Below are 21,068 nucleotides of genomic sequence, written 5' to 3' on the forward strand. Positions count from 1 at the left end.
TCCTTGTTCCAGGAGTATGTGAGGGGGGGAGGCCCTCTGTGAGATTAGTCCAACCTCTGTGGTGTCATCAGCAAACTTGACGATGGTGTTGCTCCTGTGGATTGGACTGCAGTCGTAGGTGTAGAGGCAGTACAGGAGTGGGCTCAGGACGCAGCCCTGTGGTGAGCCGGTGCTCAGGGTGCGGGTGGAAGAATGGTGGGTGCCAAGTCTCACAATCTGGGGTCTGTTGGACAAGAAGTCCTTGTTCCAGGAACAAGTGAGGGGGGGTGGCCCAGGATGCCCAGCTTTGTAATAAGAATGATCAGGAGGATGGTGTTGAATGCAGAACTATAATCCACAAAGAGCATCCTGGTATAACTCTGCTGCTGTTCTAGGTGACTCAGCACCACGTGCAGAGCTGTGGTGATGCCTCTGTGGATCTGTTCGCCCGGTCTGCGAACTGGTGGGGGTCGAGTGTGGGGGGGAGACTGTCCTTGATGTGCCGGAGAACCAGCCTCTCGAAGCACTTCATAATTATTGGGGTGAGGGCAACAGGGCGGTAGTTGTTCGGGCCATATACTGGTGTTTTTTTGGGAACCGGGATGTTGGTAGCGGATTTCAGGCAGGCTGGGATGACTGCTTGGGACAGGGTGAGGTTGAAGATCCTGCAGAAGACATAGGACAGCTGGTCTGCACATGCTCTGAGTACTTTCCCTGGTACTCCGTCCGGCCCTGCAGCCTTCCTGGGGTTCACTGACTGTAAGACATTCCTCACAGGAGGCTCTTCTATGGTGAATAGGGGGTGTGCTGGCTCCTAAGAGAGGTGGGGGCGGGGCTTGAGTAGGTGAGTTTCACTGTGGTGGTTCAAACCGGGCGAAGAAGCAGTTCAGCTTGTCCGCCAGCGACTTGCTCAGATCTCCTGGTGTGATGTCCAAGCCCCGGAAGTTGGTGATGTCCTGCAGGCCCCTCCAACCCTCCCTTAGCCTGTTGCTGTTGAAGTGGGACTCTATTTTCCTCCTGTAGTCCACTTTGGCCTTTTTAATTCCCTTATTCAAGTCAGTGCGGGCCATTTTATTTTTCAAAACATATTGGCAAATTGGAACATAAATATAATGTTAAGTTCAAATAAATTTCAAAAATAAATAAATAAATAACTGGAATATTTGAAATAAAATTAAAATAAATGCAGTCCTTCATGTGAGCCTAAACCCACAGCCACAGCTCAACATTATTACCATCAGAACAAAAATGATTGAATTATTTTCCATAAATAGCACGTACAGTATGTGTGACTCGTATCATGTTTACATTGTACACACACTCTCTTTCTCAACACGGACAGTTACCACGTTTTACGACCGCTGGACACACTAAATACGCTGGAGTTAACTCTTGTAGCTGGTGGTAAATGTTTATGACAGTGTTTCCTAACCTTTAATTTTGTATAAATACAAAATCATATGGTAGGTATTGTGTCCTCGGCAGCCACCCTTAGCAAACATGTTTTACATGCCGGTTGACCGTCCTCCTCTAAGCCGCGGCCGTCTGTAAATTTTCTGTTGCCGAAGTATTCCCATACCAGCAATTTTGTTTTCTTCGATGGGGGAAAAAGTTCAGGAGTTTCACACACTGAGCAACAACCAGTAGGGTAGGGTTGCAGCTGCAAGCAAGGGATTTCTCCCCGCATTTTTGGGACATAAAATAATACCGTAGGGACGGTATGACGGAAAATTTTTGCGGTTTTGAAACGTGACGTTTTCATACCATGTTTTCATAAAACCTTGAAACCGGTAATTGACACTTGTTTAAATCCAACCTTTAGGGCAGCGGTCTCAAACCGACTCCACAAAGGGCCGCAGTGGGTCCTGGTTTTTGTTCCAACAGATCCAGCACAAACAGTTCAACCAATGAGGTTTCTACTAACATAAGCAGCACCTGATTGCAATCAACTGATTACACTTGAAAGAAACCAGATTGGTGAAAAGGTATTTGTCTCGTTTGGTTGGAATGAAATCCAGTACCCCCTGCGGCCCTTTGAGGACCGGTTTGAGACCACTGCTTTAGGGGGAGGCTAGAAAGGTTTTTCAGGGAAAAAATGGTATTTAAAACTTTTCATCATCATTATTTTTTTTTTTTAATTTATGCTTTTGGCATACTTTTATTTTTATCTTAAGCACACAAAACTCCACCCATCCTATCTTAAAATATCTAAAATAAATAAGATTGGAAGCATTTTTAGTTAATAAGAAGAAATTAAGGGATTAATGATTTTTTTTTTACACTGTAGGAGCCAACAGTTTTTCCCAAAAAATTCTTAATACCGTATTGGCCCGAATATAAGACGATGTTTTTTGCATTTAAATAAGGCTAAAAAAAGCGGGGGTCGTCGTATAGTCGCGCTCTGGACATTATACCCATTCACGACACTAGATGGCGCCAGATATCATTGAGCGATGTTCTGTCATGACAGATCTCAGCTACTCTCCCCATTCACGACGCTAGATGGCGCCAGATATCATTGAAGCGATGTTCTGTCATGATAGAGCTCAGCTACTCTCAAGTTTAACCAGATTGCATTATTTTATTGCAGTGTTTTTCCTTATTCAGATTTGTTTCAAGACTACGGTTACAAGACCTCACTTCGATGGTTATTGACAGTGATTGCAATTTTGTTGTTTCACAATAGATCACAATAGATCGGTTTATTTACATTTCGAAAACCAGAAGCCATTCATTTACGAATGTGATTGCCCTTTAGTTTACATATGTAAACGTTCAGATTTTAAGATTTGAGAGAAAAATAACATGCTTTTTCTCTCAAAGATATCGTTATAATCATTTGTTTCAGATGTACTGTCATTATTTTCTGTACAAAAATTAATTTGGTCTTTAAAAAGTCTTTTTTTCAAACTTGAGTCTTGAAAAAGAGGGGGTCGTCTTATAATCAGAGCTGTCTTATAGTCAGGTCAATACGGTACTTGTATTTGTCCTAAAAAAACAAAACAAAAAAAAAACAATATGACCAAGATATTTACTGTATATTATTTTGCGGGCGCAAAACCTAATACTACTAAACCTAAATATAATATGATACCTAAACATAAATACCAAAATCTAATCTAAAGCAAACACCCCCAACTGCTCCATTTATTTTGAATAGCCGGATGGGAACAATTTTTAAAAATGAAAAATGGAATAAAAATAATTTAAAAAAATAATTATATCTAAAAAGTCGAAATCAGAGCCTGTGCCTTTTTTTGTCCTTTTTGATAAAAACTTAAATTCAGAGGTGGGAACTTAATGCGTTACACTTACTCCGTTAGATTTACTTAAGTAACTTTTTAAGAAAAAAACAATTGTTAGAGTACATTTACCACGCAATACTTTTTACTTTTACTTGAGTAGATTTGTAGAAACACTACGCCTACTCCACCACTTTGGGCTACATGAGTACATTTTTGGATGACTACTTGTACTTGAGTAATATTATTTAGAAGTAACGTTACTCTTACTTGAGTAAATTTTTTTGGCTACTCTACCCACCTGAAACTGAATATCAATCCCGTCCCTGTTAACGAGGCCTGTAGTTAAAGCTAGTTAGTTGGCCTATGATTTTTAAATACAAGAACTTGGCAGAAATTGAGAAAGTGCAAATGTGGGAGATTATTAGGAATATATTAATGTAAAAACCTACACTGCTGGCCAAAAGTATTGGCATCCCTGCAATTCTGTCAGATAATGCACAATTTCTCCCAGAAAATGATTGCAATTACAAGTGCCTTGGTAGTAATATCTGCATTTATTTTGCTTGCAATGAAAAAACACAAAAGAGAATGGAAAAAAATAATTTTACACAAAACCGCAAAAATGGGCACCCTTTGGAAAAATCATGTGAATTTTCTCTAATTTGTGTAATTAACACCACCTGTTACTTACCTGTGGCACATACCAGGTGGTGGAAATAACTAAATCGAACGTGCAGCCAGTTAAAATGGATTAAAGTTGACTCAACCTCTGTCCTGTGTCCTTGTGTGTACCACATTGAGCATGGAGAAAAGAAAGAAGACCAAAGAACTGTCTGAGGTTTGAGAAGCAAAATTGTGAGGAAGCATGGGCAATCTCAAGGCTACAAGTCCATCTCCAAAGACCTAAATGTTCCTGTGTCTACTGTGCTCAGTGTCATCAATAGGTGTAAAGCCCATGGCACTGTGGCTAACATCCCTAGATGTGGATGGAAAAGAGATTTCAACTAAAGATGGTGCGGATGGTGGATAAAGAACCTTGACCAACATCCAAACAAGTTCAAGCTGTCCAGCAGTCTGAGGGTACAAAAGTTCAACCCGTATTATCCGTCGGTGTCTGAATGAAAACTGACTCTATCGTAGGAAACATAAAAAAGCCAGGTTGGAGTGTGCCAAAACTTACCTGAGAAAGCCAAAAACATTTTTGGAACAATGTTCTCTGGTCAGATGAAAAACAAGTAGAGCTTTTTGGGAAAAGACATCAACACTGAGTTTACAGTAAAAAAAACAAATGAGGCCTTCCAAGAAAAGAACTCGGTCCCCACAATCAAACATGACAGAGGTTCCCTGATGTTTTGAGGTTGCTTTGCTGCCTATGGCACTGGACTGCTTGATTGTGTGCATGGCATTATGAAGTCTAAAGACTACCAACAAATTTGCAGAATAATGAAGGGCCCAGTGTGAGAAAGCTGGGTCATGAGAGGTCACGGGTCTTCCAACAGGACAATGACCCAAAACGCACTTCAAAAAGCACTAGAAAATGGTTTGAGAGAAAGCACTGGAGACTTGGCCAGCAATGAGTCCAGACCTGAATCCCATAGAACTCCTGTGGCACCCTTCAAATCTCAGAAACCTGGAGCAGTTAGCCAAAGAAGAATGGTCTAAAATTCCAGCAGAGCATTGTAAGAAACTCATTGATGGATACCGGAAGCGGTTGTTCGTAGTTATTTTGTCTAAAGGTTGTGCTACCAAGCATCAGGCTGAGTATGCCAATACTTTTGTCATGCCTATTTTAGGGGTTTTGTGTAAAATGATCATGATCTATTATGATTTTTTTCATTCTCTTTTGTGTTTTTTCATTGCAAGCAAAATAAATGAAGATATTATAACCAAAGCATTTGTAATTGCAATCATTTTCTGAAAGAAATTGAGCGTTATCTGACAAAATTGCGGGGGTGCCAATACTTTTGGCCTGTAGTGTATGTCCGAAATCGTTGGCACCTTTTTGAGACGTGTTTTAGGAGGATGATCTTTAGTGCTTTGTTTTAACGTACAGTTGTGGTCAAAAGTTTACATACACTTGTGAAGAACATAATGTCATGGCTCTCTTGAGTTTCCAGTTATTTCTACAACTCTGATTTTTCTCTGATAGAGTGATTGGAACAGATACTTCTTTGTCACAAAAAACATCCATGAAGTTTGGTTCTTTTTTGACTTTAGTATGGGTGAACAGAAAAAAGTGATCAAATCTGCTGGGTCAAAAATATACATACAGCAGCGCTAATATTTGGTAACATGTCCCTTGGCCATTTTCACTTCAATTAGGCGCTTTTGGTAGCCATCCACAAGCTTCTGGCACGCTTCTGGTTGAATCTTTGACCACTCCTCTTGACAGAATTGGTGCAGTTCAGTTAAATTTGATGACTTTCTGACATGGACTTGTTTGTTCAGCATTGTGCACAAGTTCTCAATGGAGTTTAAGTCAGGACTTTGGGAAGGCCATTCGAAAACCTTAATTCTAGCCTGATTTAGCCATTCCATTACCACTTTTGATGTGTGTTTGGGGTCATTGTCCTGTTGGAACGCCCAACTGCGCCCAAGACCCAATCTTCGGGCTGATGACGTTAGGTTATCTTGAAGAATTTGAAGGTAATCCTCCTTCTTCATTATCCCATTTACTCTCTGTAAAGCACCAGTTCCATTGGCAGCAAAACAGCCCCACAGCATAATACTACCACCACCGTGCTTGACGGTAGGCATGGTGTACTTGGGGTTAAAGGCCTCACCTTTTCTCCTCCAAACATATTGCTGGGCATTGTGGCCAAACAGCTCGATTTTTGTTTGGTCTGACCACAGAACTTTCCTCCAGAAGGTCTTATCTTTGTCAATTGGATCAGCAGCAAACTTCAGTCGAGCCTTAAGGTGCCGCTTTTGGAGCAAGGGCTTCCTTCTCGCATGGCAGCCTCTCAGTCCATGGAGATGCAAAACATGCTTGACTGTGGACACTGACATCTGTGTTCCAGCAGCTTCTAATTCTTGGCAGATCTGCTTTTTGGTGATTCTCGGTTGAATCTTCACCCTCCTGACCAATTTTCTCTCAGCAGCAGGTGATAGCATGCGTTTTCTTCCTGATCGTGGCAGTGACAAAACAATGCCGTGCACGTTATACTTACAAACAATTGTTTGCACTGTTGCTCTTGGGACCTGCAGCTGCAATGAAATGGCTCCAAGTGACTTTCCTGACTTGTTCAAGTCAATGATTCGCTTTTTCAGATCCATGTATATATATTTTTGACCCAGCAGATTTGATCACTTTTTCTGTTAACCCATAATAAAGTCATAAAAGAACCAAACTTCGTGAATGTTTTTTGTGACAAAGAAGTATCTGTTCCAATCACTCTATCGGAGAAAAATCAGAGTTGTAGAAATAATTGGAAACTCAAGAGAGCCATGACGTTATGTTCTTCACAAGTGTATGTAAACCTTTGACCACAACTGTAAGGCTTGACGTGCCTCCATTTCCAGAAGCGCCCTGGTCTTGCGAGCAGCATACAGATTCAATTGACAATTCGCTCTTTCACTACAATTCTAAGCAACAGCAAGATGTGACACCACCATAAACAGGTTTTCTGGTCATATGACAGGAGCCCCGCCATGATTGGCTGCTCCTTCTTGGTGCACCGGGTCTTCTTTGGTGAGCTGGGTTTGTTCGACCCAGACATGGACACCTACGGGGGAGAGAACGTAGAACTGGGCATTAGAGTGAGTATTCAGGAAAAGTCGTCACCTGACTTTTATAGTGAATTCAATCTGACTGTGCTTCCCTGCAGGCTTGGCTGTGCGGTGGCAGCATGGAGATGCTGCCTTGCTCCCGTGTGGCTCACATCTCGCGCTTTAAGAAACCTTACCTTGAGGAGCCTCTGCACATCCCCATGCGGCGCAACGGCCTTCGCGTGGCAGAGGTTTGGTTTGATGAATACAAGCCCAACTTTTACTACGCTTGGAATATTCCAATGGAGGTAACACAGCAACATCTGATCCGAATATGGCAGAAAACACTTGAGAGAGAAGGGGGAAAAAATGAATAAATTAATAATAATACTTAAATAGTCTTTGCCAAACTTTCAAGGGAAAACAGAATTGCATTCGGCTTTATTGTGACCAAGACCTCTGTCTATTTTACACGAACCATACATCCATCACTATAACAAACGAACAAACAGGACCCACAAAAAGCACACAATTCGACCATTCATTAACACAATAACGAAGTATAGATATTACGGTAAACGAAACTCAATAAAATTAAATTACCGGTACAACAATTTGGTCTTGGCGAGGAGCTTCAGCCCAGCAACCATGTTGGGGTTGACGACCGCCATGATGAGCCCGACGCTCTGCTTCTCGATCAAAGAACGCGCCAGCACCTTCTGGATCAACTTGTTGCTGGCCTTGACAGACTCATAGTTCTCACACCTGGCCAGCACATTCAGGCTCGAGAATCGGGCCGTCCTCGTCCTCTCAGGCTCCTAAAAAACATGTTTTAGAAAGATAGGTGCTTTGATTCATCTTTTCTATAAAGTGAATACCGTATTGGGCCAAATTTAAGAGAGTGTTTTTTGCATTGAAATAACACTGAAAAGGAGGGGGTCGTCTTATATTAGCGGTCTAGACGTTATACCCATTCACGACGCTAGATGGCGCCAAATATCATTGAAGCGATGTTCTGTCACGACAAAGCTCAGCTACTCTCCCCATTCACGACGCTAGATGGCGCCCAGATATCATTGAAGCGATGTTCTGTCATGACAGATCTCGGCTACTCTTTTTAGTTTACCCAGTTTGCATTATTTTATTGCAATGTTTTTCTCCTTATTCAGATTTGTTTCAAGACTACAGTTACAAGACCTCACTTCGATGGTTAATGCAGTTATTGCAATTTTGTTGTTTTATCACAATAGATTGGTTTATTTACATTTCAAAAACCAGAAGCCATTCATTTACGAATGCGATTGCGCTTTAGTTTACATTAGGGCTGTCAAACGATTAAAACTTTAAATCGAGTTAATTACAGCTTAAAAATTAATTAATCGTAATTAATCGCAATTCAAACCATCTATAAAATATGCCATATTTTTCTGTAAATTATTGTTGGAATGGAAAGATAAAACACAAGATGGATATATACATTCAAAATACGGTACATAAGGATTGTATTTGTTTATTAAAACAATAAATCAACAAGATGGCATTAACATTATGGATAGAAAGACTTGTAGTTCTTAAAAGAAAAATGTTAGTACAAGTTACAGAAACTTTATATTAAAACCCCTCTTAATGTTTTCCTTTTAATAAACTGTGTAAAATTTTCAATCAAAAAATAAACTAGTAGCCATTGTTGATGTCAATAATTACTTACACAATGCTCATGGGTGCTGAAGCCTATAAAATCAGTCGCACACAAGCGCCAGCAGAGGGCGGCAAAACTCCGAAAAACACAAAGAGTACACCTTTCACTTTGCTGTCCTTTTAATATGTTTGAGCAGGGCATTTGTGCGTTAATTGCATCAAATATTTTAACGTGATTAATTTAAAAAATTAATTACCGCCCGTTAATGTGATAATTTTGACAGCCCTAGTTTACATATTTAAATGTTTAGTTATTAAGATTTGAATGAGGCAAAATAACCTGCTTTTTCTCTCAAATATATTGTTATAAGCATTTGTTTCGAATGTACTGTAATTATTTTCTGTATAAAAATTAATTTGGTGTTCAAAAAGTCTCTTTTCAAACTTGAGTCTTGAAAAAGAGGGGGTCGTCTTATAATCAGGGCTGTCTTATATTCGGGCCAATACAGTAATTAGCGGCCGCCATTTGTAAACAAAGAGCTTTTTCCGTTGAAATTTCTTGTGACTAAATGCTTGAATCCCTGAATTCTTTATACGTATGGACATAAAACAGTCTCGATTTTTGGTTAAAAGCCCCCCCCCCCAAATTTTTAAAAAAATATGGAGTTAAAATTTATTTTATGTAAATATGTCAAATGTGCCGCTAGTTAAGTCACTGTGGCGGCCCCCTTAGTACATTATATAGCTTTTTTGCTCTGAAAATTCTTGTGAAAAGTATTGACAAAAGTATTGACACAACCCTTAGACCAGGGGTGTCCAAACTTTTTGCAAAGGGAGCCAGATTTGGTGTGGTAAAAATGTGTGGGGGGGGGGGCTGACCTTGGATGGCGTCCTTTACGTAGAACAATATATTTAAGCACATTTTAGCAAGCCATTCTGTGTGTCACATTATAATTTTTATTATTTTTTTAAATGAATAATTTCAACACTCTTGTAACTAGCCTTTGTGGCGTTCTCTTTTGACTCTCGGGCTCTTGCGAAATACTGCTGCTGTGAAATTAAACTAGCTTCAAGTTGCTTCAATTTCTCGCTGTGTATCTTCCCTATAATTTTGTCGTACATGTCAGCGTGTCTTGTTTGGTATTATTGCCTCACATTGAACTTTTTAAAAAACAGCTACTGTCTCTTTGCAAATGAGGCAGACCGAGTTGTTGCATATTTTAGTGAAGAAATAGTCCAATTTCCACCTATCCTACCTATGTCAACTTTCTTTTTTTTTTTGTTGATTGTCGCCATTTTAGAAAGTAAAAAGTAAAGGGTCACACGGGGTAATGTTGCTCAGAGTGCTGCTGCCTTTTAGTGGGTAAATGAGGAGCAGCATTTAGTGTGTAAGCTACTTCATATGCTGGTAGCAGCACTGCTGACCAATTTACTGTATTGGCCCGAATATAAGACGGCCCTGATTATAAGATGACCCCCTCTTTTTCAAGACTGAAGTTTGAAAAAAGACTTTTTGAACACCAAATTAATTTTTATTCAGAAAATAATTACAGTACATCTGAAACAAATAATTATAACAATATATTTGAGAGAAAAAGCATGTTATTTTGCCTGATTCAAATCTTAATATCTGAACATTTAAATGTGTAAACTAAAGTGCAGTCACATTTGTAAATAAATGGCTTCTGGTTTTTGAAATGTAAATAAACCAATCTATTGTGAGAAAACAACAAAATTGCAATAACTGCATTAACCATCAAAGTGAAGTCTAACTGTAACCATAGTCTTGAAACAAATCTGAATAAGGAAATACAAGTACCGTATTGACCCGAATATAGGACGACCCCCTCTTTTTCAAGACTCAAGTTTGAAAAAAGACTTTTTGAACACCAAATTCATTTTTATACAGAAAATAATTACAGTACATCTGTAACAAATGATTATAACAATATATTTGAGAGAAAAAACATGTTATTTTGCCTCATTCAAATCTTAACATTTAAATATGTAGACTAAAGTGCAATCACATTCGTAAATGAATGGCTTCTGGTTTTTGAAATGTAGATAAACCAATCTGTTGTGATAAAACAACAAAATTGCAATAGCTGCATTCACCATCGAAGTAAGGTATTGTAACTGTAGTCTTGAAACAAATCTGAATAAGGAAAAACATTGCAGTGAAATAATGCAAACTGGTTAAACTTGAGAGTAGCTGAAATCTGTCATGACAGAACATCGCTTCAATGATATCTGGCGCCATCTAGCGTCGTGAATGGGGAGAGTAGCTGAGATCTGTCATGACAGAACATGGCTTCAATTATATCTGCCGCCATCTAGCGTTGTGAATGGGTATAATGTATAGACCGCGAATGTAAGATGACCCCCTCTTTCTCAGTATTATTTCAATGCAAAAAACACCGTCTTATATTCGGGCCAATATGGGGTACTGTAATTCACTTAATAATGGTCGGGTCAATTCTATCCTAACAACGTACAGGAAGACAATCTAAATGACCTATATAACTAAAGTCATTATATAATACAAATTAGGTTGCTTAAAAGTTGGTGGGGACAATTTGAGCATCCTGAAAAGTTGGTAGTGTTATGTCCCTAACGACCCTATGCAAACCTACGCCCTTGGTGCCAATACTTTTGGCCAGCACTGTATGTGATGGGGAAAAGGGCATGTTTCCACCTCAGCAAAATGCGGCTCGCGAGTAAGGTCGTGAAAGCGATTTCATTGCATATTGGCGTGGACCAGTCAGGTGATAAAGGAGGGCAGCTAAAAAGTGCTATGCATGAATCATTCCCCAAGTTTGCTACGGACAAGTCTGTTTGTTCCTGATTTTGGAAATCCAGTTTGCACGGAACGCCCAATTTCAAATGGCAATTTCTTGAAAATCAATCATTGTAACTGTGAAATGCGTGATGGAAAGCGGAGATTATTCTTTTTATGATTGTACCAAAACCTCAATTTTGAAAAACCATTATTGTTTATATTTTTGCTCTGCCATTTCACTACTGATAGCTGGAGTAATGTTTCGTTCACGTGTGTGTGTCATGACAGGGTCACGGCATCGACTATGGAAACATAACTCACAGAGTGGAACTCAGAAAGAGACTGCATTGCAAGAACTTCAAGTGGTACCTGGACAATGTGTACCCTCAAATGAGAACCTATCTTGACACGGTCATCTACGGCGTGGTGAGAGTTTTTATTATTATTAGAGATGTGATCGGGTCCGATCACGTCATTTTCAAAGTATCGGAATCGGCAAAAAATTATCAGCCATGCCTTTTTTTAATATATATATATTTTAATTAAATCGTTTTCTTCTTGTATTTAACGTTATAGACATTATATGTAACACTCATCCAGAGGCTTTAGTTTAGGCTTAATGAAGAGTTATCAAAAATATCCCAATAACAGCGACATTTGAGTTATTAAAAAATGTGTCACATTTAAATATTTAATGCTATTAATATATACGCTACACGACCATCTCACTCATTGTTGCGCTCAATCTGATATGATGCTGTTTTATCTTTATAGAGAGATAAAAGGCAGCATAAAATGAGTAGAATGAATTTTGACAGCTTCTGAAGCTGTTCTTCAATTGGCTAAAATCTTGTTATCCCTCCCCCTATGTTTAGAAATATCATGGGAATCAAGGTGGGGAAGCAAGATGGTAATATGTCTTTGTCTTAATACCTTTACTTATTTCCCTAAGCAGAGAAGATATATCCATTGGTAGCACAGCGCACAGTCATGGTTTTACTTCCCATCATGGTTCTACTTCCCATCATGCATTGGGGCTTGCTGCAGTATCATTTACTGAAAGCTCAACAAATACACTAGATGGCAATATTTAGTCACAATACACAAAGTCACAAGTCTTTCTATCCGTGGATCCCTCTCACAGAAAGAATGTTAATAATGTAAATGCCATCTTGAGGATTTATTGTCATAATAAACAAATACAGTACTTATGTACTGTATGTTGAATGTGTATATTCGTCCGAGTTTTATTCATTTTTTTCTTAATGCATTGCCAAAATGTGTATGATCGGGAAAAATTATCGGGAATGATTGGAATTGAATCGGGTGCAAAAAAAAAGCAATCGGATCGGGAAATATCGGCATCGGCAGATACTCAAACTAAAATGATCGGGATCGGATCGGGAGCAAAAAAACATGATCGGAACAACCCTAATTATTATTATCATTGTTATGAAATAACAGTAAAACCTTTAAAAGAGTAGAAAAGTTGTTGACATATTCCATAATTTGAGTGTTTTATGTGGTAATATGCCAAAGTTACAGTAAAATATACAAAAATGTAAGGGTTAATGTAAAAACCAAATTTTCGAGCAATACTGGTTTGTCTGCCGGCCAGTGAGTAAATATGGTTTGTTTTAATTCAACACTTCAGATGAACAACACTCACGCCAACTTCAGCCACCTGTGTCTGGACCAGGGGGAAAGAAAGGACCACGAACCAATACTGTTCCGCTGCCATGGCTTACCCCCTCAGGTAGTACTTTTTTTTATACATAATGCACCTTAGACCAGGAACCGGCAACCTTTTGACACAGTACAGTGAGGAGCAGAATTACAGTGCCTTGCAAAAGTATTCGGCCCCCTTGAATCTTGCAACCTTTCGCCACATTTCAGGCTTCAAACATAAAGATAAGAAATTTAATTTTTTTGTCAAGAATCAACAACAAGTGGGACACAATCGTGAAGTGGAACAACATTTATTGGATAATTTAAACTTTTTTAACAAATAAAAAACTGAAAAGTGGGGCGTGCAATATTATTCGGCCCCTTTACTTTCAGTGCAGCAAACTCCCTCCAGAAGTTCAGTGAGGATCTCTGAATGATCCAATGTTGTCCTAAATGACCGATGATGATAAATAGAATCCACCTGTGTGTAATCAAGTCTCCGTATAAATGCACCTGCTCTGTGATATTCTCAGGGTTCTGTTTTAAAGTGCAGAGAGCATTATGAAAACCAAGGAACACACCAGGCAGGTCCGAGATACTGTTGTGGAGAAGTTTAAAGCCGGATTTGGATACAAAAAGATTTCCCAAGCTTTAAACATCTCAAGGAGCACTGTGCAAGCCATCATATTGAAATGGAAGGAGCATCAGACCACTGCAAATCTACCAAGACCCGGCCGTCCTTCCAAACTTTCTTCTCAAACAAGGAGAAAACTGATCAGAGATGCAGCCAAGAGGCCCATAATCACTCTGGATGAACTGCAAAGATCTACAGCTGAGGTTGGAGAGTCTGTCCATAGGACAACAATCAGTCGTACACTGCACAAATCTGGCCTTTATGGAAGAGTGGCAAGAAGAAAGCCATTTCTCAAAGATATCCATAAAATGTCTCGTTTAAAGTTTGCCACAAGCCACCTGGGAGACACACCAAACATGTGGAAGAAGGTGCTCTGGTCAGATGAAACCAAAATTGAACTTTTTGGCCACAATGCAAAACGATATGTTTGGCGTAAAAGCAACACAGCTCATCACCCTGAACACACCATCCCCACTGTCAAACATGGTGGTGGCAGCATCATGGTTTGGGCCTGCTTTTCTTCAGCAGGGACAGGGAAGATGGTTAAAATTGACGGGAAGATGGATGCAGCCAAATACAGGAACATTCTGGAAGAAAACCTGTTGGTATCTGCACAAGACCTGAGACTGGGACGGAGATTTATCTTCCAACAGGACAATGATCCAAAACATAAAGCCAAATCTATAATGGAATGGTTAAAAAATAAACGTATCCAGGTGTTAGAATGGACAAGTCAAAGTCCAGACCTGAATCCAATCGAGAATCTGTGGAAAGAGCTGAAGACTGCTGTTCACAAACACTCTCCATCCAACCTCACTGAGCTCGAGCTGTTTTGCAAGGAAGAATGGGCAAGAATGTCAGTCTCTCGATGTGCAAAACTGATAGAAACATACCCCAAGCGACTTGCAGCTGTAATTGGAGCAAAAGGTGGCGCTACAAAGTATTAACGCAAGGGGGCCGAATAATATTGCACGCCCCACTTTTCAGTTTTTTATTTGTTAAAAAAGTTTAAATTATCCAATAAATTTTGTTCCACTTCACGATTGTGTCCCACTTGTTGTTTATTCTTGACAAAAATTTAAAATTTTATATCTTTATGTTTGAAGCCTGAAATGTGGCGAAAGGTTGCAAGGTTCAAGGGGGCCGAATACTTTTGCAAGGTACTGTAGGTCAGATGCTTTCTGTAGTTCTTCACCAGGTTTTCACATATGGAAACAGGGATTTCGGCACATTACTACACACAAATCTTCTCTAGATCTGTCACGTTTCGGGGCTGTCGTTGAGAAACACGAAGCCGGTATGTTGGCTGGGTGTTGCCTGTTCCAGCGGGGGACCCTGCCCTAGGCTTGGTGGGCCGTTGGGGGTCCCGTGGTGTGCGTGCCAGTTGTTTGGCTGCGACTGTGGCTCGTGGGCCGGGTGGGCGGACAGGGGTGGGGTTGGTTGGTGCGTCCCCTCTTCCCATCCCTGAAGGCCGATTGATGGGGGGCGGGTGGGGGGGCGGGTGGCCCAGAGGACCACCCTGGATCCCAGGGGGGTGACAATGGCCCCTTTGCTGTGCTGCGACAGGAGGGATGGGCTGCGCTGACCCCCATGCTTCACAGTGGGTATGGTGTTCTTCGAATGCAATTCAGTATTCTTTCTCCTCCAAAAACAAAAACCTGTGTTTCTACCAAAAAGTTATATTTTGGTTTCATCTGACCATAACACATTCTCCCAGTCCTTTTCTGGATCATCCAAATGCTCTCTAGCGAACCGCAGACGGGTCTGGACGTGTACTTTCTTCAGCAGGGGGACACGTCTGGCAGTGCAGGATTTGAGTCCCTGGCGGCGTATTGTGTTACTGATAGTAGCCTTTGTTACTGTGGTCCCAGCTCTCTGTAGGTCATTCACTAGGTCCCCCTGTGTGGTTCTGGGATTTTTGCTCACCGTTCTCGTTATCATTTTGACGCCACGGGGTGAGATCTTGCATGGAGCCCCAGATCAAGGGAGATTATCAGTGGTCTTGCATGTCTTCCATTTTCTAATAATTGCTCCCACAGTTGATTTCTTTACACCAAGTGTTTTACCTATTGCATATTGAGTCTTCCGAGCCTGGTGCAGGTCTACAATTGTGTCTCTGGTGTCCTTCAACAGCTCTTTAGTCTTGGTCATAGTGGAGTTTGGAGTGTGACTGACTGAGATTGTGGACAGGTTTCTTTTATACCGATAATGAGTTAAAACAGGTGCCATTAATACAGGTAATGAGTGTAGCCTCGTTAGACCTCTTTGACAGCCAGATATCTTGCTTGTTTGTAGGGGACCAAATACTTATTTTCCACATTTTCCACAATGCAATTTTAAGCTTTTTTTTTTTCCACATTCTGTCTCTCATGGTTGAGGTTTACCCATGTCGACAATTACAGGCCTCGCTAATATTTTCAAGTGGGAGAACTTGCACAATTAGTGGTTGACTAAATACTTATTTGTCCCACTATACATACATATATATATATATTTATTTAGCACTAAATTTCTGTCCCTTTTCAGCCGACTGCTGTGAATTTAAATGAGTTTATCACTTGTAGATGTCCAATCCGTTTGTACTGGGAAGTATGGAAGCGAATGAACGAATGTTCATCTACCTTAATTTTCGCACTATAAGGCGCACCGGTCGATTAGCCGCCACCCACCAAATTTGGCCTGCAAACAGCATTTGTTCATACATAAGCCGCACTGGGCTGTAAGCCGCGGCTGTCCTCACTATATTATGGGATATTTACACCAAAATATATTAACCGGTAACACTTTATTTGACAGCGGCATCATACGACTGTCATAAAACCAAATGAACCACCATGAACCACTATTCATTGCTTCAAGAAGCTTCATTTGGCCATCACTCAACCTCTGCTGCCACCTGCTGTCAACACTGTTGTCGTGCAACATGCCTTCAGCATGCATTGCAGCGCTACAGATGTAAATAACAATCAAAATTCATGTTCTGTGCTAATTATTTCTAATTACTAATTATTTCTTTAGTTCCATTGACATGTATATGTATACGTTAGTCTGTGGGGAGCAGGTGCACGAGGCTGAACAGACTCGGGTCCATGTTCTTGTCTTTGCCAGTGACTGTAGCTGGAGGACAGCGAGCCTTCAGTAAAATGAAAATAATAAAAAACTACCTACGCTCCACCATATCACAGGGCAGGCTTAACAACCTAGCCATGCTCTCCATTGAGCGTGAGCTTGCTCAAAAACTGGATTTCACTGATGTTATAAATCAGGGGTCCCCAAACTTTTTCCTGTGAGGGTCACATAACTTTTCCCTTCTCTGATGAGGGGCCAGGGTCAGTTTGTAACAGAAAAAGTGTGACGATTGCAGGAGTGCCTAAATGTAAAAATGTATTGTTTTTCAGAAAGCCACAATCAAATAACCCTTTCTGGATTCTTCACGGAACAAAAGTAAATAAAATAGTATAATATAATATAATATAATATAATAGTAAAAAAAAAAAAAAAAAAAATTGTTCAGGGGGCCGGACCAAATGTGGAGGTGGGCCGTATCCGGCCTGTGGTCCGTAGTTTGGGGACCCCTATTATAAATGACTTTGCTGTCAAAAAATCTAGGCACATCACTGTTTGAGGGCTTGATAACCCCAGGGACGTAGCGGGGGCAGGCACAGGATGTTTAGTTATACTGTTTTGTTGCTTGGCAGGCAGGCATAGCGCTCTCAGTTGTATTGTATTGTAGCCTACACGGGAAAATAAATAATAATAATAATGCATTTTATCTATAGAGCACTTTTACCAATTCTCATAGACACTTCAATAGATGGAAATTGTTTATTTATATGGTGTCACATCACATTACGGTCTGGTAAATTTAACTGTCCATCTCAAATTAAATAATTTGAAAATTGACACTGCCATTGCTTGCGAAGCGTTAAAAGTACTGCATATGTTGTCGTGACAAGCCGGTGGCAGGGGTGGGGGTTTATAATCCTCTCTTGTCCCCGGGCCCCTGTAAGTCTGTTGACAGCCCTGGTCATAAGCATTCAGTAATGCCCATGATAGTTTCATGTCATAATTATGACGGTCTTATGACAGTCTTATGACGCCGCTGTGAAATAAAGTGTTACCTATTAACCCAAATAAATCAACAAATAAGCCGCACTGGACTATAAGTTGCAGGATTCATAATGAAGGAAAAAAGTAGCGGCTTATAGTCCGAAAAATTACAGTACGACCAAACCTCCCAGTACGAACGGATTGGATGTCTTGCGCCGTCAAAGGCAGCCAATTCAATATTACACGCCCTCAATCCTGTCGTCTCTACAGTTGGTGCGCTATACCAGTAAAAATCAACTATACATTGGTACACTGGGCAACAGCTTTTTCGAAACACGCTGCCTGGTGGACGATCCGGACATTGCCACACCGCAGCTCCTCGACTGTGACCAGGTGAAAGACATCAAGCTGACCAAGTGGAAGTACACTCAGGTGACGTCTGTTGTTTTGATGCTGAATTAAATGTAGACTTACGAGATTCTGTATTTAAAAAAAACTCAACTTCCATTTTCTTTTTCACGCACAGGGCAACGAAGTCCGAAACATGGCCACGGGTCGCTGCATGGAGGTAGTATCCATTTCAAAGAAGTTAGAGCTTATTATGCGGTCCTGCACGGGCCAGAAGTGGAACTTGAAGACTCCACCCATACGATACTGAGTTCGAAGGCTGATTTTTATATGTATTTTACTTTTTCAGTGATGTGTTTTATTTGAATATTGTGTTATGTTTACTTGGTTTAATTTTGTACCAGCTTACTTTTATTCAGTAGTTGTGCTCATAAGTCCCAGTCAAAATGGTATGGTTTAGACAAGTGTTGTCAATGTCGGCTAATGAGTAAAAATGCTAATAACAGGATCAAAAGAAAGTGTTAAATAGCATTATTATGTGAATTAGAATCATATTTTGAGACGATTCAACAACAGTTTAGCAAAGTGCAGATGACGAGAAATTAGTCTTTTAATCTGCCGTTTAGCCTCTGCCTGTCATTATAGCGCCCTAGCGTCCCCAACAGGAGGATGACTTCGGCAGAATCATGGTTTCATCTGATTTAGAATTTAGCCCATTCAGGGGGAATTATTCAGAATGAGGAAAATGCGACAAAGAGAGCCGCAAAATGTCATTGTTTCAATCTCTCGACACCAATATTTTTACAGGATATTCTTTTTATCGAAGTATTTTTCCCCATTTGCTAAATAGATGGTATGGTCATGATAAATAACAGTCTAGTGCTAAATAGAATGTGAAATATTAAAAATGCATTTATTCAGGATGACATGGCAAAATTACTCCATAATGGTCAAAACTGTCTACTTCTTGCACTTTCCCGAACGATATTTTATGCCACCGGAGTTAGTCTGGCTTTTGTCATTTCCCTGCCTGCCCCGGCTTCGGAGAGCGTAAACAAACCAGGAGGTGTGACAGCTAGCCAACATGCTAACCCGAACAGAGTGATGTTTCAAAGTCTTTGAAGTGGAAAATCACACAAAACTACACCGGATAATGTTACACGGCGGCGGGGTTGTCGATTGTCTTCGGCGATCGGCAACCCGCCCGACGGCGAGCAACTTACAGCTCGTCATTCCCCTGCTGCGAGCGGGAAAGCTCATTTTCTGGGGAAGAAACTGAAGAATTACCGCCGGACAAACCGGCCAACGTCAGAGGAGCACATAGCTGCCACATGGTCAACACGAATATGGCGAAAATTAATGCTTAACCACACAGCGAAGACGTAAACAGTGAGAGAGTGCCGTGCAGTTGTTGTGCAGCTAACATAGTAGGATGTGTGCGAGGATAAATGATCAATTATCAATTAATTATAATAAAGTCCTTCATTGAAATAAAGTTTGTAGTGTATACTTTGTAATCGCTGTATTTGCGGCCATTTTTAACAGAAAGTAGCAATTTGGAAAATTTGACGGAACACCGGGCACACGGAGAGGGCAAAATCCGAGTATAGCGCTCTCCCAGCGGGCACGCAAAGGACCGAGGGGGGTGTGCGACAAGCCGCTGGTCCAGACTCGGCGGCATGGGCGGGCATTAGGGGGCCGGACCCGCCCTGAGGGACTGCTGTGCCCGCCCTAGCTCGATTAGACTGTACTGTGTATTTTTTTGTTTTTTTAATCTTCCACAAAAACACACACACACACACATGGAGAGGATGAACCCTCTATTTATCCTATCTTGATCTGTCGTCATTCAATTCGTCCAATGAAGCAGCGAATGAAGGCAATTTCTAGCCAATCACAGATAAGGGGGGCAGGCCAAGTAGTCGGCCATTAGGTGCTCATGTTTATCCATGCATATGTTATGTTTACGCTGAAGCACTTTAGTTGAATAAATGCACACAGAACTGTACCATTTTTTTTCGCATACCTGTCAAGTTGTACGGTTTCGGCGTAATTTGTGCAAGTGAGCACTGATTTTTAAATGTGCACGCTGTACGTTCAAAATCTGTACGTTTTTCATACATTACGTTTTTTTTTCTCCGTTCTGATTTTGTCACCGTTTCTGCAACGAGACAATTTGCGTTAAGATGCGTTACTACATTGGCTGAATGACGCGAGAAAAGTCAGAGACACTGAGAGTGAAGAGTGTGACGCTGTAGCAAACGCGATGCTAGGCTAGGTGGCACCAATATTTCCTGACTGTAGACGACAGCCTACAATCTACGCCTAGATATCAAATGCTTATAGAACTACATGCGAAATGACAGACAGCAGCGTTAATAAACAGACGCCATTTTGAAGCAGTAGATTTCTCAGAAATGCTCTGTTGTAGTGAACCTTCCTAGCGAACTTAAGTAACTTTTTATCTAAAATACTCCTAAATCGGCAAAATCTTGACTTGAATCTATCTTTAAATGATGAAACAGTTTTAAAAATTTAACATGTCGAAAGTAGACAGAAGGTACCTAATGCAAAAACGGTAGCAATTTTAACAACTTTAACAGTTGATTCACAAAATTAAATGATTTCCAAACATAGCAAAGGTTACTATGTTTTATTTATTTATTTTTCTCTAATGAAAAAAAAACATGAAAGGTAACACCAGTTACTTTGCTAAGTAACTAATTCCTCTTACCTTCAGGTAACTGAGTTTCTAACTCAATTACTTAATTACTCAACTACTTTTTTTACAAGTAATTTGTAACTAATTAATTACTTTTTAAAAGTAAGATTAACAACACTGGTCATAAAGATGCAGTCTGCAGAATGAAAAGTTATGCTGTAACTAAAGCGGAGGTTTTATTCTGCCAATTTGTTGCCGAACACAATTTGCCTCCAAGTATTGCTGATCACTTCTCAGAATTGGCAAAAGAAATGTTCCCTCACTCAAAGATTGCATCGGTAAGTTGATTTTATCAAT

General features: G+C 40.4%; 1 protein-coding gene across 2 annotated transcripts in view; it reads left to right on the forward strand.

Moving 5' to 3' along the window:
• LOC130911186 (polypeptide N-acetylgalactosaminyltransferase 17-like) overlaps positions 1-19,648 on the forward strand; it is a 40,945-nt gene extending 21,297 nt beyond the window's left edge. Inside the window, exons 6-11 of one of the 2 annotated variants that reach the window (XM_057828984.1) lie at positions 6,866-6,983; positions 7,052-7,240; positions 11,638-11,775; positions 13,004-13,105; positions 17,972-18,133; positions 18,228-19,648. In XM_057828984.1, the coding sequence (XP_057684967.1) occupies positions 6,866-6,983; positions 7,052-7,240; positions 11,638-11,775; positions 13,004-13,105; positions 17,972-18,133; positions 18,228-18,359 (841 nt within the window). In that variant the 3' untranslated portion in view covers positions 18,360-19,648. The remainder of the gene's footprint in view (positions 1-6,865; positions 6,984-7,051; positions 7,241-11,637; positions 11,776-13,003; positions 13,106-17,971; positions 18,134-18,227) is intronic. The other variant, XM_057828983.1, reaches the window with a different exon arrangement.
• The last annotated feature ends 1,420 nt before the right edge of the window (positions 19,649-21,068 follow it).

Source organism: Corythoichthys intestinalis, unplaced genomic scaffold, assembly GCF_030265065.1.
Source record: "Corythoichthys intestinalis isolate RoL2023-P3 unplaced genomic scaffold, ASM3026506v1 HiC_scaffold_23, whole genome shotgun sequence".
Classification (NCBI taxonomy): domain Eukaryota; kingdom Metazoa; phylum Chordata; class Actinopteri; order Syngnathiformes; family Syngnathidae; genus Corythoichthys; species Corythoichthys intestinalis.